This window comes from Scyliorhinus torazame, chromosome 16, assembly GCF_047496885.1.
Source record: "Scyliorhinus torazame isolate Kashiwa2021f chromosome 16, sScyTor2.1, whole genome shotgun sequence".
Lineage (NCBI taxonomy): Eukaryota > Metazoa > Chordata > Chondrichthyes > Carcharhiniformes > Scyliorhinidae > Scyliorhinus > Scyliorhinus torazame.
The window spans coordinates 63,420,977-63,446,471 of record NC_092722.1 but is presented as its reverse complement, the minus strand read 5'-3'; the positions used below and the strand labels follow the sequence as shown (position 1 = coordinate 63,446,471).

The following is a 25,495-nucleotide window of genomic DNA, read 5'->3' as shown; positions in this document are numbered from 1 at the left end:
GGGCATTACACACCCTTACTACTCTCTGAGTAAAGAACCTACCTCTGACATCTGTCTTATATCTATCTCCCCTCAATTTAAAGCTATGTCCCCTCGTGCTAGACATCACCATCCGAGGAAAAAGGCTCTCACTGTCCACCCTATCCTATCCTCTGATCATCTTGTATACCTTAATTAAGTCACCTCTTAACCTTCTCTCTAATGAAAACAGCCTCAAGTCCCTCAGCCTTTCCTCATAAGATCTTCCCTCCATACCAGGCAACATTCTGGTAAATCTCCTCTGCACCCTTTCCAATGCTTCCACATACTTCCTATAATGCGGCGACCAGAATTGCACGCAATACTCCAAATGCGGCCGCACCAGAGTTTTGTACAGCTGCAACATGATCTTATGGCTCCGAAACTCAATCCCTCTACCAATAAAAGCTAACACACCGTATGCCTTCTTAACAACCCTCTCAACCTGAGTGGCAACTTTCAGGGATCTATGTACATGGACACCGAGATCTCTGCTCATCAACACTGCCAAGAATCTTACCATTAGCCCAGTACTCTGTCTTCCTGTTATTCCTACCAAAATGAATCACCTCACACTTTTCTGCATTAAACTCCATTTGCCACCTCTCAGCCCAGCGCTGCAGCTTATCTATGTCCCTCTGTAACTTGTAACATCCTTCCGCACTGTCCACAACTCCACCGACTTTAGTGTCATCTACAAATTTACTCACCCATCCTTCTACGCCCTCCTCCAGGTCATTTATAAAAATGACAAACAGCAGTGGCCCCAAATCAGATCCTTGTGGTACACCACTAGTAACTGGACTCCAGTCTGAACACTTCCCATCAACCACCACCCTTTGTCTTCTTCGAGCTAGCCAATTTCTGATCCAAACTGCTAAACCTTCCTGAATCCCATGTTTCCGTATTTTCTGCAGTAGCCTACCGTGGGGAACCTTATCAAACGCTTTTCTGAAATCCATATACATCACATCAACTGCCTCACCCTCATCCACCTCTTTGGTCACCTTCTCAAAGAACTCAATAAGGTTTGTGAGGCACAACCTACCCTTCACAAAACCGTGTTGACTATGTCTAATCAAATTATTCCTTTCCAGATGATTATACACCCTATCTCTTATAAACCTTTCCAAGATTTTGCCCACAACAGAAGTAAGGCTCACTGGTCTATAGTTACCGGGGTTGTCTCTACTCCCCTTCTTGAACAAGGGGACAACATTTGCTATCCTCCAGTCTTCTGGCACTATTCCTGGCGACAAAGGTGACTTAAAGATCAAAGCCAAAGGCTCAGCAATCTCCTCCCTAGCTTCCCAGAGAATCCAAGGATAAATCCCATCCGGCCCAGGGGACTTATCTATTTTCACACTTTCCAGAATTATTAACACCTCCTCCTTATGAACCTCAAGGCCGTCTAGTCTAGTAGCCTGAATCTCAGTATTCTCCTCGACAACATTGTCTTTTTCCTGTGTGAATACTGACGAAAAATGTTCATTTAGCACCTCTCCTATCTCCTCGGGCTCCAAGTACAACTTCCCACTACTGTCCTTGACTGGCCCTACTCTTACCCTAGTCATTCTTTTATTCCTGACATATCTATAGAAAATGGAATGGAGTATAGGAATTCTGCCCGTGTCTGCATGGATTTTTTCCAGGTGCTCCGGTTTCCTCCGGTTTCCTCCCACAGTCCAAAAGTGTGCAGGTTAGGTGGATTGGCCATGCTAAATTGCCCTTAGTGTCCAAAAGGTAAGGTAAGGTTACTGAGTCATGGGGATAGAGTGGAGGTGTGGGCTTAAGTGGGGCGCTCTTTCCAAGAGCTGGTGTAGACTCGATGGGCCAAATGGCCTCCTTCTGCATGGTAAACCCCATAATTTCTATGATATGATACACAAATTCACCAGGTAAGCGTGGCAGAGCATGTCCTGTCTTCGAGATCTGCCAGCCAATCCAAGTCTCATCCCAGCAGCGGCAGCTTTGAGTGGAGGCCATTGGTATGTCTATGGTTTTGGCAAAGCCTGGCCGCCAGTCCCCATTGAGCGAGTGAGGTGGCGGTGGCGGCGGGGAGGAGGGGAAGAGGGTTTGAGAAGCCTGGGGTAGGATTAAAGAGAGGGTATGACTTTGGGGAGCTGCCACCAATGGGCACAGGGGAGTTGCTGCAGTGCATCTTGTAGCTTATACAGAGTGCTGCCACTGTGATTTAATGGTGGACGGAATGGTGTTTAAGGTGATGGGTAGGGTGCCAATTAGGCAGGATTCTTTGACTTGGAGGGGACTGAGCATCTTGAGTGTTATTGGAGTTGCACTCATCCAAGCAAGTGGAGAGTATTACCACCACCCCATAAAATAGTGCACTGCATTTTACAAGCGCCCGTCCAGCCTTTATGCCGCAGAGTGTAAAATCCAGCTGATTGACTCGGTTTCTCTCTCCACGATGCTGACCTACTGAGTATTTCCAGCATTTTCGGTTTTCATTTCAGATTTCCAGCACCTTTTGACAAACGGCCCGCTTCTCTACTGTAAATTTCTGAAGTTCTATAAAGTCTTACCAATGCTGCTTGCCATTAGCCAGCCTCATTAAATGTCTGAGAGGGGTTCTAATGGTGAGATTCCATCATTTCAAATTGCTGTATCACAACCAACCCATTACACCACGGCATTCTGGACTGCCACTGGATATTTTATAGAACAACATTGTTGTTTGGATAATCTATGATTAATAACTATTGCAGAGCAGCACTCGATAAACCCTTAAATCTGCCAGATATAAAACCAACCCCATAAAGATCACACGTAAATCAATCATTCTATTTATCCAAACTAAAGATATGAAAGTAACTAATAGGACCTAATCAGATCAGTATTTGATTAGTGTTGTTGCACACCAGGCCTGCTTTGAAAATAAAACCACTTGGAACAACCCCGTTCCTCCAAGATCAAGTTTAATGAGTGATTGTTTGAATGTTGCATTGTCCAATATGTTCGCCCCATGCAGCATGTCGCTAATGGCATTTCAGATTCGGAAATAAAAGTGAAAAATTGACATGCTTTGTGCTGTTGTTTCTGAAATGGTGAGATGAACAGCAATGTGTGTGAGTATTGTGTGATTGTTGTATGTGTTTTGGTCCCAGAATAACGGGTCTTTTGCTGAATTTCAGCACTGCATCATGGCCTGGAGAGGGGAGCATCACCATGATCAGATTGCCCAATTGGAATAATTGAATGATTGGCACTTTATCAAATGCATTTTGGAAATCCCAATACACTACATTTACTGGTTTCCCTTTATCCACCCTGCTTGTCCTGCACACAAAGAACTCGAATGCATCTGTCAAATGCTGTTTCATTTTTTATAGAACAATGCTGACTTTGATTATGCAAATATCCTGCTGCCATTTAAGAATGGATTTCCGCCTTTTCCGAATGACAGATACTGGACTAACTGGCCTATCATTGTCAGCTTTCTATTTCATTCATTGAGTAGAGGTCTTTGGGGCTTAGCATTTGCATAATAATAAAAATAATAGAGCTTTGTGCTTTTCCGAGCCGCTGGCACCTTTCCAGAATCTTGAGAACTTTGGAAGGTTTTAAACTGAGTGCAGAAAAGATTCACAAGAATATTGGCGGCATGGTGACACAGTGTTTAACATTGCTGCCTCACAATGCCAGGGACCCTGGTTTGATTCCAGCCTTGGGTGACTGCCTGTGGAGAGTTTGCATGTGGATTTCGTGGATTTCCTCCGGGTGCTCCGGATTCCTCTTGCAGTCCAAGGATGTGCAGGTTAGGTGGATTGGCCTTGTTAAAGTTACCCCTTCGTGTCCAAAGAGGTGCAGATTAGGTGGGGTTACGGGGATAGGGCAGGGGAGTGGGCCGAGGTGGGGTGCTGTTTTGGAGGGTCAGTGCAGGTTTGACGGGCTGAATGGCCTCCTTCTGTGCTGGAGGAATTCTATGGATTTGATGCGACCATCAATTCACACGAGACGGAGAGTTGAAGTGAACACTGGCTTTAATCAGCTAGAACTGTGCCTGCCTGCGACTGCTCTGCACTGAGAGAGCTGCCTGCAGGGCAGCAGCTCTATATACCTCCCCTCAAGGGGGCGGAGCCAGGGGCGGAGCCCACAAGGGCACCAACATGATACAATGCAATACAGTGGTGAATGGATGCCATAATACATTCACCACAGGATTCTAATATTTCCAAGGATAAGGATATTACCTGGCCAGATTGGAGAAGTTGGGACTGTTCTGCTTGGGGAACACAAACGTAAGAGAACATTAAGAGGTATTCAAAATCAAGAGAGGTATGGACAGAGTAGATAGGTAGATAATGTTCCCAGTGGTGGACAGATTGCAAACCAGAGGGCACAGACTTAAACTAATTGACAAAAGAAGGAATGGGAACATGAGGAAAAACCTTTTCATGCATCAAATGGTTAAGATCTGCAGTGCGCTGCCTGAGACTGTGGTGGAGGCTGGTTCAATCATGGCTTTCAAAATCATTAACCAGGCGGCATATGCCGGGCAGCATGGTGGCATGGTGGTAGGCACTGCTGCCTCACAGCTCCAGGGACCCGGGTTCAATTCCGACGTTGGGTGACTTTGTGGGGTTTTCACGTTCTCCCCTTGTCTGTGTGGGTTTCCTCCAGTTCCCTCCCACAGTCCAAAGAATTGCAGGTTAGGTGGACGGTCCATGCTAAATTATCCCTTTGTGTCTGAAAGGTTGTGTGGGGTTACTGGGTTGCGGCGATGGGATGGAGGCATGGTCTTAAGAAGGGTGCTCTTTCCAAAGGCCGGTGCAGACTCGATGGACCGAATGGTCGTCTTCTGCATTGTAGAGATTCTATGACTATCTGAACTGGAACGATCGACGGGGCTAGGGGGAAAAGGCATGGGAAAGGCTCCAGGTGAATTGATCGTCAGATGGCTATTGTAGACATAGCGAGCTGAATATTCTCATTCTGAGCCTTAGCTATTCTGTTATTCCAGGCCACGAAAGGAAAGCAACTCCACCAATCATGCACAGCTCCAAAAAGGTAAATGGCAAAAGGCGAGTAGCACTCGATCAAATTCTAAACAGGCAATGGTTGCAGGTTAGGATAGGGACTAGAGTCTGGGTTGGGCGAATCTCGCTGTTCAAACGAACATTCTCGCCAATTACTGCGATGTATTGAAAGTCCCATTCACAACTGTGGGAACACAATTCTCGAAGCTCCTTTCGGACGTGGAGTGTCTGATAACTTCATGGCAGAATTCAAAACTTTGATGAAAGTGAAAGACTGCAGCATGGGAGAATATGCGCGGAAAAACCTCTTCTCATGCTGCAGGAATTTATGATTCTCTGATTGCAAAGTTTCACACAGAATGGCAGTAAATATTTATACTGGGTGTGATTCAACCAAAACAGTGGGCACAATACTCCGGCCTCGTTGCACTCTCACTCGAGCGAAGCAAAGCTAATGAATAGCGGGAGAGGCAAAAATCGAGAATCGCAGCAAGCGCCAAACCGTTTGCGATGCAACTGGCCTGCTCCCGTAGAGTGGCGAGAAACAAATTAACACCACTTAAGCCTTATTTCCATACCATTAACAGGAGCCACCCCATTTCCAACATTCTCCCATCATTCAGCGGCCTCCCCAGCAAGTACTAATGCTGGCGCCTATTAGTACTCCTTTTTAAAATCGTGAGCCTGTCGGCGGGGCTTCTGTGGGGAGCAGAGGAGGTAAGTAGCCATCTTTGCTCACAGGCAAAGGGCCCAGGGGCGCTGGGCTTGCCACTCCATTTCTCGGCAGGGGGCAGGGGACCCGCGGCTGGGGGGTCCCTCCGCAGGTGTGGGCCGCCATGGGAGGGTGGGGGAGATGTGCTAGGGGCCAAATGTGGGGCAAGCACTCATGGCGCCACCATGCCAAACCCTGGATTGTGTGTACCCAATCTAGGGGCAACCCTTGTCCTTGCCCGTCTGCCCCACCGACCACCGACAGCCGAGGCCATGTAGCATGTACGAGCCATTGCCCAGAATCCTAATCAAACCGTGATGCCTGGACACTGTGCCTGAACACTGCGGGAAGCAACACCACACACAGGCAGCAGCCAACGTAAGAACACCCAGGGGATGGGACACAGCTCCAGAGCCATGTCCACGGCTGGAGGGTGGGTGAGTGTCACGGGGAGGGGACCAGCACCCGGTCCAGGTGAGGTTTTGAGCGGATGTCCGGGGTACAAGGTCTGAGGCCCAATGAGTGCTGCTCGCTGCGGCTGGGGGTGCATGGGCAGGGTGTTCCGTGTGGGGGGAGGGGGGATCAATGGGGGAACGGAGGGTCCCGGGGTGGGCACCACCATTGTTTGTCAGTCTAACACCCTCTCCCAATGCCTTATGGGTATTGAACGCTATGGCAGGGATTGTGGACCCATAATTTGCCCGAGTGGTGCTGCTGGTAGTCCGGACAGCCAGACGCCAGCGACGGTGGCAGCAACAGCATCAGCAGATGCTCGAGGCGGCGGACCATGTGCTGGACCCTGTCCCACACCCTGTGGACCTGGCCGCCCATCAGGCAGCCCAGGATGTAAAGGCATCGCTGGTTGTTTGAACAGATGACGGACAACGTGTGCCGCAGGAGGCTCCGCCTCAACAAGGAGATGGTGCGACACCTGGAGGAGGAGGCCACCCACTCCCAGTGGCTGCCTATGTCACCACAGCCCTGAACTTTTATACCTCAGGATCATTCCAGGGCTCGAGCAGGGACCTGTGTCTTATCTCACAGGTCACAGCCCACAGGTGCATTGAACAGGTCACGGATGCCCTGTATGTCTGGTTGGAAAACTACATCATCTTTGACATGGACCGAGCCCAACAAGATGCCCGGGCTGCAGGTCTCTCTGCCATCGCCAGGATGCCGAGGTCCAGGGGGTAATAGATGCCAAGCATGTAGTCCTGCGCTCACCGGGCCATCTGGGAGTGTCCTCCGTTAACAACAAGGGGTTCCAGTCCCTCAACATACAGCTCTTGCACAACCACCAGATGGAGCTTCTGGGGCGTGTCCATGACAGCTACATCCTGAGGCAGTCAGATATCCCTGTCCTCTTCGATGAGCACCTCAGGATGGGCGGCTGGCTCTTGGGGGATAAGGGCCTGGCTAATGACGTCAGCACGGAGTCCGGAGACCGAAGCGGAGAACCCTGTACAATGAGGCCAATGTGGCCAACCGGGCTGTGATTGAGCGGTGCATCAGACTCCTCAAGATGCTGTTCCGATACCTCGATCACTCTGGTGGTGCCCTGCATTACAACCCCCCGGAAGATCGCCCGCTTTGTTGTGGTCTGCTGTGTCCTACATAACCTGGTACAGCAGCGGGGCGATGAGCTGGAGGTTGATGATGAGGAACATGTGGCCACCAAGGAAGAGGAGGAGAAGGAGGACGAGGATGATGAGCTGACGCCGGACCAGCAGGGGCTGAAGGATGTGACCAGGGAGGAACCAGAGGGCCAACCAGAGGCAACAGGCCTGGTGGCAGCGGCGAGGGTCCAGCCAGTCCTGGGGGCCAGGGAGGCCCTAATACTTGCCCCATTGATTTAGGGTGTGGCCTGGTCCATCAACCCCCACTCCCATTTCCCATCCTCCCAGGGTATGTGTCACATCACTCCAGGGTGCTGAGACTGTGTCGGCACCGCCAGCGGGTCATTGTCAAGGGCAGGGAGGTGATGATAACCCGCAGAGTGCTGGGTGTTGGTGCTCCTCAATCTATGCCATAGTCTGACCCCTGCCTGCTGAGTGCTCGCTCGCACCCATCACCTGCACGCGGTATTCCCGGGGGGAGGGGGAGATGCCTGAAGAGATTGGCCAAGGTTTTGGGGGGCGGCCTGCGGAAGTAAGTGACAGGCATCATACAAGGTGTTTTACAATTCCCCACTCTCCTAATGGTGCCGTCCTCCCCCATCAGGCTGGGACCAAACCTCCTCCACTGTCTCACCGGGGGGTTCCTGCCTCCACCTGATGTGCATCATCAGCATTGTGGTGCTCACCAGATGGTGTCCCAGAAGCCTGACCACTAACATTTCCCACCGAGGTGTGTGCATTTGCACTGCTGGTGGGTGGGGGCCACCTGGGATGGGTCAGCTCCGTCATCTGAGGACCTGCGGGAGAATGGACATGTGGTCAGTGGATGGGTCAGTCAGTAAGGCAATAACAACTCACGTTTTACAGATCCTTTGGCTGGGGTCCGGTGGTTCCTCACCTCTGGAGCATCTGTCCTCGGCCACCCCAGTCACCTCCAGGGCCCGTTCCTTGAAGGAGGTGAGGATTCTTATGTCTGGCATACCACCGCCAGTCTGGGCCCTCTCCCCATGGTTATGGGAGAGCTTCTCCTGACGAGACACAGAGAGAGCATCATTAGCCATCCGCATGGTTCACAGTGGGGGGGGGGGTGACGGAAGGGTTGGGGGGGTTGAAGGGAGGGGGAGAGTAGCGGGTTGCATGGGGACTTGGGGGTGGATGTTCACGTGTGGGAAAAAGGCCTCGGGGGGGTGGGGAGGGGCTGGCATTGGTATCCACTCACTCGCACTGCCCGTGTAGGTCATTGACCATATTCCTGTATTGGAGGACAGTCCTCCTGATCATGCTCCCAGTGCTCACAGCCGCCACTACTTCGTCCCAGGCAGAACTGGCTGCTCTGTGGCTGACCCTCAGTGGAACAGGACATGCCTCCTGGCCTCCGCTGCATCTAGGAGCCTCCCCAGATATGCACACCCGAATCTTGGGGCTGGTCTCCTGGGTGCCATTGTTGTGAGCTGGCTGGGGTTGGCTGAGCAAGTGCAGCTGAAGTACTGCTTGACTTTGTTAGCGGGGGGGACTGCTGAGTGCGGTCGAGGCGAATCAACTGGCGAGCCTTCATTTGCGGCAAGAAGCCGGTGGGGCCTCATTAAGTGGACCAATTAATGTTGAATAGCATTGCCAGCCTTGCTGGGCCGAGCACGGGAAGCTCGAGGCAGTTCCCGCTCTCTACCACACTTAGAAATCTTTCTGGAGAATCGCGCCCAGTGTCATTTTGGGCGTATTTGGGGGGGATGTCTCCCGCCGGCTTTTTGGGTAAGATCCACACCGGTATTCACCCACAATAATTTTGTTAGGCCTTGGGGAGTTTCTCACCGGTCAAGCCCACACTTCAAAATTCTTTCAGCAGTGGGGAGCTGAACTTGCTGACGAGACGGGCTCCTGAGTGATCGGGCCGCTACTTTGAAAGGGCTGCCCCGATCTCTAAGTGAGCTTACCCACGGGCAATGTCACTTCTCCCGCGCACCTGGGCATTACCCAACACCCCGCCAAGTTGAGACACCCCGCTATAGGGTCACTGTGAGCACCCCCCATTTCAAGCCTCCCCACCCTCCCTTTTGGGCGGGCCCTCCCTTTCAGGACCCCCGTCCTTCACCACCCCAATTTTTATAAGGTCCCTTCATACTCGCCCTTAACCCCTCATCCCCACTTTCAAGGGCATCGCCCCCTCAGGCGCCGACCCTTGACTGTGCCACTCTGGCATCCGGGCACCCAAGCACACTGGGTGCCAGAGAGAGCCAGTGTGTCACCCTGCCCTGTTCTCGACTACCAGGGAATGGACTGGGAGACCCCCCACAGCTGCCATTATGGCAAGTCCATGTTTGTGTGGACCAGTCCTAAACCACCCCCGGTCCAGGCCTCGCTGGGGAGGCCTTTAGTTTCCAGATGCCGGGAGAATCTGGTGCATGCATATTTAAATCAGCCTAATGACTCATTTAAATATGCTGATCTGGATCCAGCCCAGCGTGGGCAAAAACCAGATTACGAAGTCTCGTAAGGTACCGTTAAATCTCATGAGAATATAGCGTGTCGTGAATTTCACGAGAATCAACAGCCTCATCATGACACCAAGTGGTGTCGAGGCCAGTAAATCACGCCCATTAATTCACTTGTGAAGTATCATGACATGCACGAGTGTTCAAGTTGGTTTCAACTAAAATTAATGCATACAACTCGAATAGTCCCTGTCTTAATGCCAGTGATGGTCAGCCATTTCTATTTGACAACACTGCAACAATGCTCTCTTTTGCTCTGTCACATCTCCTCAGCCTGAAGTCCAAACTCAGTCACGGGGGCACAGTGGTTAGCACTGCTGCCTCACAGCACCATGGACCCGGGTTCAATTCCAGCCTTGGTTGTGGAGTTTGCACGTTCTCCCCGTGTCTGCGTGGTTTCCTTCTCCGGGTCCTCCGTTTCCTCCCACAGTCCAAAGATGTGCAGGTTAGGTGGATTGGCCATGTTAGGTTGCCCCACAATTGAGGGAATAGGGCAGGGTTGTGGGGATAGGATAGGGAGAAGGGCCAGGAAAAGGTTTTCTTTCAGTAGGCCGGTACAGACTTGATGGGCCAAATGACCTCCTTCTGCAATGTAGGGATTCTATGGATTCTATGAATAACTCCCAGCCACTCACCGATGACTGAACATAGAACAGTCACATGTACGGTCCCTCCAGATATGTACAATCCTGTTGGGTCTGGGACATTTAACGGGGCAATTTAATCAGTCAGATTGAGTAGTTCCACTGAGTTGTCTGTGGGACTGGGATGAATGGTCAGAGCTTTCCCTTCCTTCTGCTCTTCCATGTCACTACTCTGAGGATTAAATACATTTAAGGTGATTTTGGAATGTTGCAACTTGGATGTGATGTGAGGAACATTAATGGAATCTCAGGAATGTGTTCATAGTGCAGACTGCTGAGAGGCAAGTTATTGAAGTTACCTGCTTGCATTGAGATGCATTTCAAGTTGCATAGCAGGAAAACTAATTTGAAATTGTCAAATGAATTTAATGAGATTTCACTCGCCTTAGTTTCCCAAAAGGCAAAAATGTTACGATTTTAAAATGCCCACATGTGCTACATGACTATCTTTGTTTCTAATCTTTCCCAGGACCCCCCTCTGCCCCAGTAAATGCCCTCTCCAGTGTGAATGGAACCTCAGTGATCATGGAGTGGAGCCCGCCCTCCAGTAACGGAGGAAGGAGTGATATCCGATACAATGTCATCTGCAGGAAGTGTGCATGGGAGTCAAGCCAGTGTGAAGCATGTGGCAATGGGATTCGATTCAGCCCAAAGCAGATGGGACTGACCGAGCCGGCTATCAGCGTGGTTAACCTATTGGCGCACACCAACTATACCCTGAAGGTCGAGGCGGTGAATGGGGTCTCCGATCTCAGCCTGGAGCCCCGGCAGTTCATTTCACTTAATGTCACCACTAACCAGGCAGGTATGAAAGTCACGTCTCGTTCAGCCTATCACGGAGTCAGAGAAACACAAACAACCCAAAAGTAACACGCCTGGGCCTCATATCTTAAGGGAAGATTACATCGAGTGTACTTTCAATGTCCTAATTTATGCAAAGTTTTGAAACGAAAACACTTGATATTCATTGTTTTCATATTTTAACATAATGTTTGTTGGATTATGTAGCTTGGGAGCATGCGATTATGTCAAATATTTGTGCTTTATGCTTTTGTTTCAAACAAATTTGTGGTGAATTCTGAATGTGGAATTGATTGCATCATTCCCTTCTCACTGCTATCTGCATATTCACTTCTCGGAGAAGTGGAGAGGTCAGAGGTTCCCTCTCATTTAGTGTATTTTAAAATTACTGAATAGGGCAGAGAAGAACAGAATTTACAGGTTTTCATAAGTTTTTGGTGGTTAATTATAATAATAATCTTCATTAGTGTCACACGTAGGTTTACATTGACACTGCAATGAAGTTACTGTGAAAAGCACCGAGTCGCCACATTCCGGTGCCTGTTCGGGTACACAGAGGGAGAATTCAGAATGTCCAAATTACCTAACAGCACGTCTTCTGGGACTTGTGGGCGGAAACCGGAGCACCCGGAGGAAACCCACGGGGAGAACGTGCAAACTCCGTGATGCACAATCAATAACTCTCGAGACGAAGGGGAGTCATATCTAATCGGCTTTAATCTGCTAGAACTGTACCCAGCAGCGATGATACAGAAAGTGAAGGCTGCTGGGACGGCATTGGTTCTTATACCCCGCCTCTCAGGGCGGGCTATGTACATTATCCAATGGTAGACCCCCTCGGTCTAGCCAATGATCATTCACCTCTCAGGTACTGCAATACCTGGTATTACCACACTCCGCACAGACAGTCACCCAAGCCAGGAATCGAACCTGGGACCCTGGTGCTGTGAAGCAACAGTGCTAACCACTGTGCTACCGTGCCACCCAGTTGGCTTCGTTAGAATGTGTTCGCTTGCCTATAGACTGGATTTCCGCTCCTGGTTTGGGAGTGTAAAGTCGAGACAATCCCCATCTCCACAAGCCCGACCTGGGAGACAATGGCCTGGAAGTTTGGATTTTCATTTTGGGGGCAGGCAAAAATGCAGATTGAGGCCACCACCCCCTAGAAAGAGTTCGGAGGCTTGTGGGTGTGGAGACGGGCTGGGCGGAAGGCCGACCTTGGTGCTCCAGCACTTTGTCACAGGAACAAAAAGAACAATTAAACAAAAAACAGCACTCAGCCCTCTCACACGCCCACCCTCCCATGCATCCCCATGCCCCATCAATGCCAACCCATGTTGCCTCATTCTCCCATCTAACCCCATGGCCCCTTCAGCTATCCATGCCAGCACATGCCCCCCACTCATCCCCAAAGCTCTTTATAGCCAACAGTGCCAACTCATGCCAACCCATACCGCTTCTCCCACCACCCTTTTCTCTTATACTCTCCATGCCAACCCACCTAGTATCTACCATGAGCAGACCTTATGATCCATTTTGAGATTAAATAATGTTTTTAAGTGTCTATTGATGAATATATTGTTTCAAACAAAACACTCCCATTGTAAAAAATGAATTCTCAACATTTAACCTCCTTCAATCCCTTGTAAGAATACACACTTGTATTCATAGACTCACTTCAAAGATTTTGTAAGCAATTGGAGGTGTCAAACTGAGAACTGATAGGCATGCCATTATGATGATAAGTTGTGTAATTTGTCATCCTATAATGGTGGCATACACTTTTATGTAAACAGAGTGAAATAGCAAGCGTATTTTGTCATATTGCAATTGTTTCTCAAATATTTAAAGGACAGGAGATTTGATTTCCTTGTCAGCCCCCTTTGACAGATGCCTTTGACATCTCCCTGATCAGATCTTTTGAAAGTTCCAATGAGCTTCACAATTTCAATGATGGGGCAGCACGGTGGCACAGTAGTTAGCACTGCTACCTCACAGCGCCAGGGACCCAGGTTCGATTCTGTCCTTGGGTGACTGTCTGTGTGGAGTTTGTATGTTCTCCTCATGTCTGTGTGCGTCTCCTCTCGGTGCTCTGGTTTGCTCCCACAGTCCAAAGATGTGTAGGTTAGGTGGATTGGCCATGATAAATTGCCCCTGAGTGTCCAAAGATTAGGTGGGGTTACAGGACTATGGCGGAGAGAGTGTGGGCCTAGGTATTTAATTAATAATTATCTTTATTGTCATAAGTAGGCTTACATTAACAGTGCAATGAAGTTACTGTGAAAAGGTATGGTGCTCTTTCAGAGGGTTCCTGCAGACCTGATGTGCCAAATGGCCTCCTTCTGCACTGTAGGTATTTGATGGGTTTATGTACTTTTTACGCACATTCAAGTCTAATTTCAACAATCCCAAGATGGGACTTAACTTCTCCCAAAGGGCACCTTAACTTTCCCAAAGGACACCTAACCTTTGCCAAAGGACATGTAACCTCTCCCAAAGGACACCTTGCCACACCATTAATGTCCTGGGACCATATCCAAAAGATTACGTTACCTCTCCTGTAAGTTTGGACCTTCTTCTACCAGGTCTAAATTGCACTAGCCTGTTCGTCTGTGTGAAAATTCAGGCCTGAGTATCAAATCCCATTTTCATATGGTATATGCTATTACCTTTCATGAAAGCTTGTTCGCAAAGTACCCACTAAAGGTTATCTTCCTGCTCAGCTTAGATGTCAATCGTGACTCTCACCTCTTGTAAAAGCATTTGTATTTTTAAAAATACATTTTATTCAAGCTTATTTTCTGGTGGTTTTTGGCAGGCATGGTTAGCATTGTTGCTTCACAGCGCCAGGGTCCCAGGTTAAATTCCCGCTTGGGTCACTTTCTGTGCGGAGTCTGCACGTTCTCTTCGTGTCTGCGTGGGTTTCCCCCGGGTGCTCCGGTTTCCTCCCACAAGTCCCGAAAGACCTGCTGTTAGGTGAATTGGACATTTTGAATTCTCCCTCAGTGTACCCGAACAGGTGCCGGAGTGTGGCAACCAGGGGATTTTCACAGTAACCTCATTGCAGTGTTAATGTAAACCTACTTGTGACAATAATAAAGATTATCAGATTTTCTTCAGCAGAGGCCAGGCTGCAGATTTACATTGAGGCCTTTATCATTGCTAATTCCAATATTGACTGGGAGGCGGAGCCCTCACACTCAGTGTTACATCTCTCGAGGAGGCTTCTGCTCAATCAAAATTCACTCAGTAAATTGAGGGTGTGAACCTAAATCTCTCGGGTGTTGTCCTCAGTGCTCGAGTGTGGAGGGTCACCGCCCCATTTTCACAGTAATCTCTCAATTGTTCAGGAGATATTCAGCCAATGTGACATTCATGCTTTGTCTTTATCAAATGGTTGTAAGATACCCTGTAACTGCAAAAACAAATGTTAATGTTTTTTTCAGAACATTCACATGTTATTATTATAGAGTGTAGACATATGCTGGATGTTTCATGATGCATTTAACGAGACGATAGTGGCTTTCCATTTGCTTGGCTGCTGTTGTGCTTCCATTTTCTGTCATGGAACATGGGCATCACTGGCTAAGCCAGAATTTATTGCCCATCTCTAATTGCCCTTGAAACAACTGTGTGTCATTTTGGCCATTTCAGAGGGCAGTTCACAGTCAATCACACTGCTGTTGGTCCAGAGTCACAGACTGGGTAAGGATGGAAGATTTCCTTCCCCGAAAGTCGCGAGTGAAGCAGATGGTTTTACTGCCATGAACTGGTAGTGAGATGGTCACCACTCATTCTCGATTTATTTAACCTGATGGAGTTTAAAGTCCCCAGCTGCTGTGGTGGGATTTAAACTCGTGTTGCCACATAGTTAATCCAGCCCTCTGGATTATCCGCCCTGGCACATAACCGCTATTTTACCGTACCGGGTGTATTGAGCTAACATGGCCTGACGAATAAGTGATCTGTTAAATGTAACTCCAATTTGCCAATTCTTTAACGTGGAGGCTAATTTGAGCTGTTTTCTGCCCATTGTATCTCTCTGCTTCCAGCCCCATCACAGATCTTGATTGTCAAACAGGAAAACACCAGTCAGAACAGTGTGACATTAATGTGGCACGAACCTGATCAGCCCAACGGCATCATACTGGAATATGAGATCAAATATTTTGAGAAGGTAAAGCATTTCCTCCTGTGCTGTGTAATCTGAATCATTATCTCAAATGTCTTAGAAGGTAACTGGACTCAATTGTCATGTTGGAGTTTTGAGTCTGCAGGATACCTGCCTCGTGCAACATATCTTCTAGTGTCCTGCTGGAGCTATCTCCAAAGGAGGTTTGTCATCAAAGAATTGACGGAGCAATATTTTAATAGATAGTCACTGTTATGGTTTGATAACTTCCCATGGTGAAACTTTCATGCTCCCATCCACGATGACGTCATAGCCTGTTTAGTACAAGTAAGTAAAGTGGCCATAGTCCCGGTGACCATGGGCTGTTTTCCCCTTTGAGGGGGAGAGCTGACTGGTGGTGATTTAACCTGAGGATCACCACACCTCAGGCAAGGTGGAGAAGGTTATAACCTCAGCCAGTACTGGAATTGAACCTGTGCTATTAGCCTCACTCTGCATCACAAACCAGCCATCCAGCCAACTGAGCTAAACCTGCCCCATTTTGCTGACACTGTGAAGGGTGGGCACATCACACGCCTGCCTGAGGAGGCCACTTGTAACATGCACACGGAGGTCAAATAATGAACTCAGCACAAGTGAGTGCAATGGGTGGACCTTACATGATACTCGGCCCGTCCACTCGGAGGCCTAACAGGGAAACCTTAAGCGCAATGTTGAAGGCCGCTTCAACCTAAGATTTGGAATTCCCTCCTTTAACCTCTCTCCCTCTTTATTCTCCTTGAAAATGTTCCTTGAAGCCTCTGGCATGTAACTCTCCAGTTGCTCAGACACATTTTCTCGTGAAATCTTCTATAGACAAAAGAAAATGAGTGAGTGTAGTTTACGCCGTCACTCTGGTGGGGTGGGATCTCATAGAACTGGGAGCCGGCTCCAAAGAGATCAGGGCACCATCTTTAAAGGGTGCCCCAATCAATGCTACTGCCTAATGGCCCCCATCATGGAGATTTCAGGAACTCCTCATAAGACCCCCTCCCCCCCCCACAACAGCGCTCGCTGGCATTTCACTCCCCCCGCCACCCCCCCCCCCCCCCCCCCCCCCCCCACATCCAACGCCATCATTGAACGCCCCAACACCCCCCCCTTCCCGGCACCCCACCACCATCATGGAAGTATAACTGGCGCTTTCCCCGCACGACACATCAATACACACACTCTCCCCATGGGTCTCCCACTAGGGCCCTCCCCGCACTGTTCCCAGTACAGGGTGACACTGTCAGGTTGGCATGTCCTTCTCCCCCCGCTGGTGGCTATATTTACTTCTGTGCCCCTCCAGAGGGATAACCTCAACTGCTTCCTGTCTGGCCAAACCAGTTGTAAACCTCAGAGACATGAATATTTAATGAGGTGGCAATCATGTGGCAGGAGGCCCGTTAATAATATGTAAATTTAATGAAATGTATTAAAACCCTGGCGAAAATCACGTTACCCGTTCTCATGGGATTTTCGGCTTGCGTTGCCAATCAAGACAGCCCTCTATTTCTTTGCTCAAACCTTTGGTCATCTGTCCGAATAACTGCTTATGTATCTCCAAATATCTTTCTTGATAATGTTTCAGTGAAGCACCCTGGGATGTTTTTATTAAGTTTGAAACACTAAGGGCGCGACTCTCCCGAAATATTTCGAAGTGCGGTACCGAGCGGGAATTGCTGCGAGCTTCCCGGCGCTTGACCCAGCGAGGCCGGCAAAGCTATTCAACGTTAATTATTCCACTTAACGAGGCTTCACTGGCTTCTTGGCGCAAATGAAGGCTCACCAGCTGATAAGCCGGGACTGCGCTCGCCAACCCCCCCCCGCTAACAAGGTCGAGCAACACATAAGCTGCACTGGCTCAGCCAACCCCAACCGGCCCGCAACAATGGCGTCCAAGAGACCAGCCCCAAGGTTCGGGAATGTTGACCTGGGTAGGCTGCTAGATGCCATGGAGGTCAGGAGGGATGTCCTGTTACCCCGAGGGTCCCAGAGAGTCAGCCACAAGGCAGCCAGTGCTGTCTGGGATGAGGTGGTGTCAGCTGTCAGCTCGGAGAGTGTGACCAGGTGGACTGATCTCCAGAGTCGGAAGAAGGTCGATGACCTACACTGGGCAGCGCAAGTGAGTAGACACCAACGACTCCCACCACCCCCCACCCCCCCCCCCCCCAAAAAGGGAGAACCAACCCCCAACTCCCCATGCGACCCCCAGCCCTTCCTCCAAACCCCCTCCCTCTCAACCCCCACCGCAACACCTTCTTCACACCCCCTTCCCATCACTGTGAACCACGCGTGTGGCTAACGATGCCCTCTCTGTGTCTCCTCTGGGAAAGCTCTCTCATAACCATCGGGCGGGGGCCCAGACTGGCAGAGGGGTGGCAGGCATAAGAATCCTCACCTCCTTCGAGGAGCATGCCCTGGAGGTGACCGGTGTGGCTGAGGACAGATCGGTCACCAACGCGAGGCTGGCGGATGCCGCAGAGGTGAGGAACCACCGGGGGACCTGTCAAATGTGAGTAGTGATTGCCGTACTGACTGACCCATCCTTCCCACTGACCACATGTCCACTCTCCCGCAGGTCCTCCAGCCAACGGCACCGGCCCCTCCCGGGTGACCCCTTCTACTGACTCCGAGATGAACACCTCGGAGGAGAGCTCCGAGGATGCAACCGTAGCCGCGGCTACACCCTCCACCAGTGCAGATACATGCACCTCGGTGGGATTAGTTAGTGGACAGGCTTCGGGGGTGCAACCTGGTGAGCACCACATTGCTGCTGATGTACATCAGGTGGAGACAGGAACCCCCAAGCGAGGCAGCAGTGTGAGGGCTGCTGCATTCCAGGACCCAGCTGGGTCCCAGCCTGATGCTGAGTCTGTGGTGCAGAGTTACCCGGGTCTGATGGGGACAATAGTGACCAACCTCGATATTCAGAGGGAGATGTGAGCATCACTCCAGCAGATCCATAGCCGCTTGGGGGTGTCCCAGAGGCTATGGCTGCAGGAGATGTCGCCGGCAATGTGTGGCACCGAGACCAACACTGCAAGGATGACGACCGCAATGGAAAGCTGGTGCACGAGGTCGGCACCCTTAGCGAAGGTGTCCAAGGCGCCGTGCAGTCGGTGATGGCCATGGCTAAGGATCTCGACAGAATGTTCGACTCGTTGGGGGATGTGACCCAGTACCCAGCTGACCTTGATGAAGTTCTGGGGACATGTCCCGCTCTCAGATGGGCAAGGCTGAGGTACTGCAGAGCATGTCCCAGTCATTGAGGTGTATTGCTGAGGGCATCGATACTATGGTGCGGACCATGGGGAACTGCCAGGATTGGCAGAGCTAGATGATGCAAGGGCAGCTGGGGCTTGAACCAGCTGCCCCGGCATCCCAAGGTGAAATCCAGGGCCTTATGAGCACCAATCGTGAGGATCCATCTCATGGAGTGGCGATGGTGGCCACCAGCTTCCCCCAGTTCCACCTCTCTGATGAGGCTGTGTCTCGCAGCCAGCACATGGGGCAGAGTGGCACACCTGTGCATGTGCCACCAACAAGTGAGCCGGGGCCCTCCTGCCCCAGAGCCCCCAAAGGATGCCCATCAGGGTCATTGAAGGCCACGGTATGAGGTAATAAGCTGGCAGCCTCCACCTCATAGAATCATAGAATTTACAGTGCAGAAGGAGGCCATTCGGCCCATTGAGTCTGCACCGACCCTTGGTAAGAGCACCCTACCTATGCCCACACCATCCCAGTAACCCCACCTAACCTTTTTGGACACTAGGGGCAATTTAGCATGGCCAATCCCCCTAACCTGCACACCTTTGGACTGTGGGAGGAAACCGGAGCACCCGGAGGAAACCCACGCAGACATGGGGAGAACATGCAGTCTCCGCACAGACAGTGACTCAAGCCGGGAATCGAGCCTGGGACCCTGGAGCTGTGAAGCAACTGTGCTAACCACTGTGCTACCGTGCCACTGAGATGTGCATTCTGGGGGAATACCAAGACATAGTGGTGGATGTAGGAGGGACAAGCATGTTAAGGATCACTGTGGGTGCCGGGGAGGGGTTGAGGAGTGGGGGGTTGGGGCGTGTGGGGGAGGGGGGGGGGCGGCACCATCGGGAGTGGGGTTTGTACAACACATTAAACACCTTTTCGCTCAACCATTGTAATGCCTCTGTTACTTCCTTCAGCAATACGGGCTGACCTCCGGATCCTTTGCCCATCTCTCCAGGCATCACCTTCCCCATGGCGCTCATCCACCCTCCATCCGTGGACATGTCCCCGGAGCTGTGTCCCATCCGCTGGGTGTTTGGATGGTGCATGTGTGGTGTTGCCTCCTGCAGTGTTCAAGCACAGAGTCCAGCCATCAGGGTGTGATTGGGTTGCTAGGCATTGACTCCCACATGCGACATGGCCAGCCCACCCATAGGAATCCACTTGGCATGTGTGAAGTGCTCATTTAACTATAATTGCCAATTCCCAATTAGAAATAGCCTTTAGCCACACAGCCAGAGAGAGGTCTTAGCAGTGGGTGGAGGTTATGGGTGGTCATTGGGGGAGACGGGCAGGGACAGGGTGGCCCCACAATGGGTACGCACGATCCAGGTGTTGACATGGTGGTACCGCGAGCGGTTGCCCCATCAGCGTATCCCCCACCCCTTCATGGCAGGCGACCCCTGTGGAGGGTCCCCCCTGTGGAGGGTCCCCTACCCCCAGCCGAGGATCCCCCACCCCCCAGCCGAGGGTCCTCCACCCCCCCACTGAGCACTGGGGTAGCATCCCCGAACTCTTTGCCTGTGAGCAAAGATGGCTACTCACCTCCTCCGCTCCCCACAGAAGCCCTTCTGCCAGGTTCACGTTTTTCCAAAGGAGCACTAATCGGCGTCAGTGTGAACACTTGCTGGGGAGGACGCTGAATGACAGGAGGCTGTTGGATATGGAGTGGCTCTCGTTAATTGTATGGAAATGGGGCTTAAGTGCCCATAATTGGTTTCTCGCCTCGCTACGGCAAGATCCTGCTTTCGCCTACGGGAGCGGGCCAGTTGCGTCGCAAGCTGTTTTAGCGCCTGGCGCAGATCTCGTTTTTGGCCTCTCCTGCTATTCACCGGCCTCATTGCGTTTGAGCGAGTGTGCAGCGAGGACGGAGAATTGCGCTCTCAACAAATGCCAGTTGTTGTTCAGTTTGAGATCGAGAGTCAAACAGCTTTTAAAATAATGTCTCAGAGAGGGAAACAAGTCACACTTATTGTCACCGTAAAACCCGCTTTTGGACCAATTCTCCTGTGTGAGGAGGAGCATTAAGAGCAGGGATTTCAAATCCAGAGGTGAGAACGTCTGTTTACAAAATGCTAACTATTGAAAGAACATTTTTTGTATTTGCGAGCTTGTCAGTGAAAGAGTTCCGGGACCAGAAGTTTTTAAACTTTTGGTTCTCCACCTGGGACTGGGGTTCACCCATCGTTTATATCTACTGACAGGAGGAGCCTGACTCCACTACAATTGCAGGGTGGAGGGGAATTGATGTGCTGTATGAATAAAACACAGTTCTCCTGCTGCACTCCATCCTCTAATTTCCCCTTTCAGAAGATTCTAGGCATGTTGTTTCTTTCTTAAAAGGAGATCTGATGGAAATGTTCAAAGGATTTGAATAGAATAAATCAAGAAGCACTTCTGAATTGATTGGGGATACAGTCAGTGCGGGATGAGGTGAAGTAGAGTAGGAAGAAGCTCACGAGGAGCACAAACATTTCTATGCGTGAGCTTGTGTGTTTCTGTTCTTTAAATTCGCTCCAATAAGCTGATCTCCAAAGAATGAATAGAGAGGCAGATGATTAACTTTTGCGCTTGCTGGGGAAATTGCACAACAGTTTGGCATTGAAATTGAAGTTGGGGTGGTCAGTGGATCTTGGAGAGGGGGTTGGAGAAAAGCACAACGGTTTATCTAGGCCCACAGGCAGCGCTGGAAAATACTTAGTTGCTTGATCAAAATGTTATGGGCCAGGGTTTAGAAAACTCCAAAGTATATCATGGAGTTCACCTGACTCAACAACTGTTTTAGCGATTTTGGTTACGATGAGCACAAGGGCCTGCCTTTCAGGTGTTATTCAACCAGAGGCCTTCAGTGCTTTTAATCAAAAACAAGCTTTATTCTACAAATTTAATTAACATTTTCATAAACACACACAGTAAGCATTTTTATCAACTACAAACATAAATACCCCACACAGCTACAGTACTCTATATATAACCCTTAATAAATCCCCTCCTTTAACTGTTCCAATTTAATAACAAGATCCCATAAACCAGTACCCCCTTTTCAAAGGTGTGGCCCGGCAGACAACACTGAAAACCTGGTATGGATACTCTTGTTTCCTATCCAAAACAGTAGGTTTGAATTCCTTCCAGAAAGCAATTATTTATTCTAAGTTGTCCAATAATCTGGAAGCAGCTTTTAAAATGAAGATAGCGAGACAGGCCAAGATACTTCTCTTTCTGAGTACATCAGCCAAATGTGAATCATAGAATTTACAGTGCAGAAGGAGGCCATTCAGCCCATCGAGTCTGCACTGGCTCTTTGAAAGAGCACCCTACCCAAGCCCACACGTCCACCCTATCCCCATAACCCAGTAACCCCACCCAACACTAAGGGCAATTTTAGACACTAAGGGCAATTTAGCATGGCCAATCCACCTAACCTGCACATCTTTGGACTGTGGGAGGAAACCGGAGCACCCGGAGGAAACCCACACACACACGGGGAGGACATGCAGACTCCATACAGACAGTGACCCAAGCCAGGAATCGAACCTTGGACCCTGGAGCTTTGAAGCAATTGTGCTAACCACCATGCTACTGTGCTGAAACAAAACAAAAGCAAAAACTCAGAGCCACAAAACAAGCCCCATTCCAAAGCGAAAGTAAAGCCAACTCCCAGAGCCACAGGCCAGCTCCACCCACACAATAACATCACTGAAGCCATAAGACATAAACATTATTTAAAGGTGTGGAGATGCCGGCGTTGGACTGGGGTGAGCACAGTACGAAGACTTACAACACCAGGTTAAAGTCCAACAGGTTTGTTTCGATGTCACTAGCTTTCGGAGCGCTGCTCCTTCCTCAGGTGAATGAAGAGGTCTGTTCCAGAAACACATATATAGACAAATTCAAAGATGCCAAACAATGCTGGGAATGCGAGCATTAGCAGGTGATTAAATCCTTACAGATCCAGAGATGGGGTAACCCCAGGTTAAAGAGGTGTGAATTGTATCAAGCCAGGACAGTTGGTAGGATTTCGCAGGCCAGATGGTGGGGGATGAATGTAATGCGACATGAATCCCAGGTCCCGGTTGAGGCCGCACTCATGTGTGCGGAACTTGGCGATAGGTTTCTGCTCGGCGATTCTGCGTTGTCGCGGGTCCTGAAGGCCGCCTTGGAGAACGCTTACCCGGAGATCAGAGGCTGAATGCCCTTGACTGCTGAAGTGTTCCCCGACTGGAAGGGAGCATTCCTGCCTGGTGATTGTTGCGCGATGTCCGTTCATTCGTTGTCGCAGCGTCTGCATGGTCTCGCCAATGTACCGCGCTTCGGGACATCCTTTCCTGCAGCGTATGAGGTAGACAACGTTGGCCGAGTCGCACGAGTATGTACCGCGTACCTGGTGGGTGGTGTTCTCACGTGTAATAGTGGTATCCATGTCAATAATCTGGCACGTCTTGCAGAGATTGCCATGACAGGGTTGTGTGGTGTCGTGGTCACTGTTCTGAAGACTGGGTAGTTTGCTGCAAACAATGGTTCGTTTGAGGTTGCGCGGTTGTTTGAAGGTAAGTAGTGGGGGTGTGGGGATGACTTTGGCAAGATGTTCATCGTCATCAATGACGTGTTGAAGGCTGTGAAGAAGATGACGTAGTTTCTCCGCTCCGGGGAAGTACTGGACGACGAAGGGTATTCTGTCGGTTGTGTCCCATGTTTGTCTTCTGAGGAGGTCGGTCCGGTTTTTCGCTGTGGCGCGTTGGAACTGTCGATCGATGAGTCGAGTGCCATATCCCATTCGTACGAGGGCATCTTTCAACGTCTGTAGATGTCTGTTACGCTCCTTCTCGTCTGAGCAGATCCTGTGTATACGGAGCGCTTGTCCATAGGGGATGGCTTCTTTAATGTGTTTAGGGTGGAAGCTGGAGAAGTGGAGCATCATGAGGTTATCCGTGGGTTTGCGGTGAAGCAAAGTGCTGAGGTGACCGTCCTTGATGGAGACGAGTGTGTCCAAGAATGCAACTGATTTTGGAGAGTAGTCCATGGCAAGTCTGATGGTTGGATGGAACTTATTAATGTCATCGTGTAGTCGTTTCAGTGATTCTTCGCCGTGGGTCCAAAGGAAAAAAATGTCATCGATGTATCTGGTTTATAACATCGGATGAAGGTCCTGTGCGGTGAGTAGGTCCTGTTCAAACTTGTGCATGAAGATGTTGGCGTATTGGGGTGCGAATTTGGTCCCCATGGCTGTTCCGCGCGTCTGGATGAAGAACTTGTTGTCGAAGGTGAAGACGTTGTGATCCAGAATGAAGCGGATGAGTTGCAGAATAGCGTCTGGAGATTGGCAGTTGTCGGTGTTGAGTACAGAGGCTGTTGCAGCAATGCCGTCGTCATGGGGGATGCTGGTGTAGAGTGCCGAGACGTCCATTGTGACGAGGAATGTTCCTGGTTCAACTGGTCCATGGGTGCTGAGTTTCTGTAGGAAGTCCGTCGTGTCGCGACAGAAGCTGGGTGTACCTTGTACGATGGGTTTCAAGATGCCCTCGATGTAGCCAGAGAGGTTCTCACACAGGGTCCCATTGCCTGAAACGATAGGGCGGCCTGGTGTGTTGGCCTTATGTATTTTCGGGAGGCAGTAGAGATCTCCAATGCGGGGAGTACGTGGGATGCGAGCATTTATTTAAAGGGACACTCCTACGACAGAGCTTCTGTCTCCCTTTAGCTTCTGGGTTTCCTGGGGTGTGCGAAATCCATCCCACAGTCAAAATATCTCATCAGCCGCCTCTTGAGTTCAGCTCACTTCTCTGAGCTCACCCATCTCAGTTAAACCAGAAATGGGCACATTCACAGTGGCTTGAGATCAGGGGCGCAATTCTCCGACCCCCCACCGGGTCGGAGAATTGCCGAGGGCCAGCGTGAATCCCGCCCCCGCTGTGTCCCAAATTCTCCGCCACCGGAGATTCGGCGGGGGCGGGAATCGCGGCGCGCCGTTTGGCAGAAATCGCGCCGGTCGGCGGGCCCACCGCCGGCGATTCTCCGGTCCGCGATGGGACGAAGTCCAGCCGCTGTCAACCCACGGCAGCCGGCGTGGATTGAACCACCTTTCGAACGGCGGTACAAGGCGCCGCGGGCGGGCTCCGGGGTCCTGGGGGTGGCGCGCGGGGCGATGTGGCCCCAGGGGGTGCCCCCACGGTGGCCTGGCCCGTGATCGGGGCCTACCGATCCGCGGGTGGGCCCGTGCCGTGGGGGCACTCTTTTCATTCTGCCTTCGCCATGGTCTTCACTCTGGCGGAGGCGGAAGAGACCCCCTCCATTGCGCATGCGCGGGGATGCCGTGAGCGGCCGATGACGCTCCAGCGCATGCGTCGCACGGCAAAGTCATTTCTGCGCCAGCTGGCGGGGCGCCAAAGGCTTTTCCCGCCAGCCGGCGGGGCGGAAATCACTCCGGCGCGGGCCTAGCCCCTCAAGGTGAGGGCTCGGCCCCTCAAGATGCGGAGAATTCTGCACCTTTGGGGTGGCGCGATGCTGGACTGATTCGCGCCATTTTTGGCGCCGGTCGGCGGACATCGCGCCGATTGCGGAGAATCGCGCCCCAGGTTTCAGATTTTTTAAAGAATTCAACCTCATCCCTCCCCTTCCCCTACCTGTTCCGGGGGATTACGTCTCCCCGGTGACACTGAGATTGCGGAGCACGTCAAACAACATCGTTAGCAAAGCTGGAATAGCTGAGGTTTTTTATATTCTGAGGTGAAGAGCCCTTTTTCATGTTTCTCCTTGATTCTGTCAAGCTACGGTAAAGGTTTGTTGAAAAATGCA

The 25,495-nt window shown here is 50.6% G+C and overlaps 1 protein-coding gene across 2 annotated transcripts in view; it reads left to right on the top strand.

The window, feature by feature from the left end:
* Positions 1-25,495, top strand: part of LOC140392850 (ephrin type-A receptor 8-like) — a 504,074-nt gene that overhangs the window by 248,592 nt on the left and 229,987 nt on the right. For both annotated transcript variants that reach the window (XM_072478582.1, XM_072478581.1), the window contains exons 3-4: positions 10,946-11,281; positions 15,330-15,454. In XM_072478582.1, coding sequence (XP_072334683.1) covers positions 10,946-11,281; positions 15,330-15,454 — 461 coding nt within the window. The remainder of the gene's footprint in view (positions 1-10,945; positions 11,282-15,329; positions 15,455-25,495) is intronic.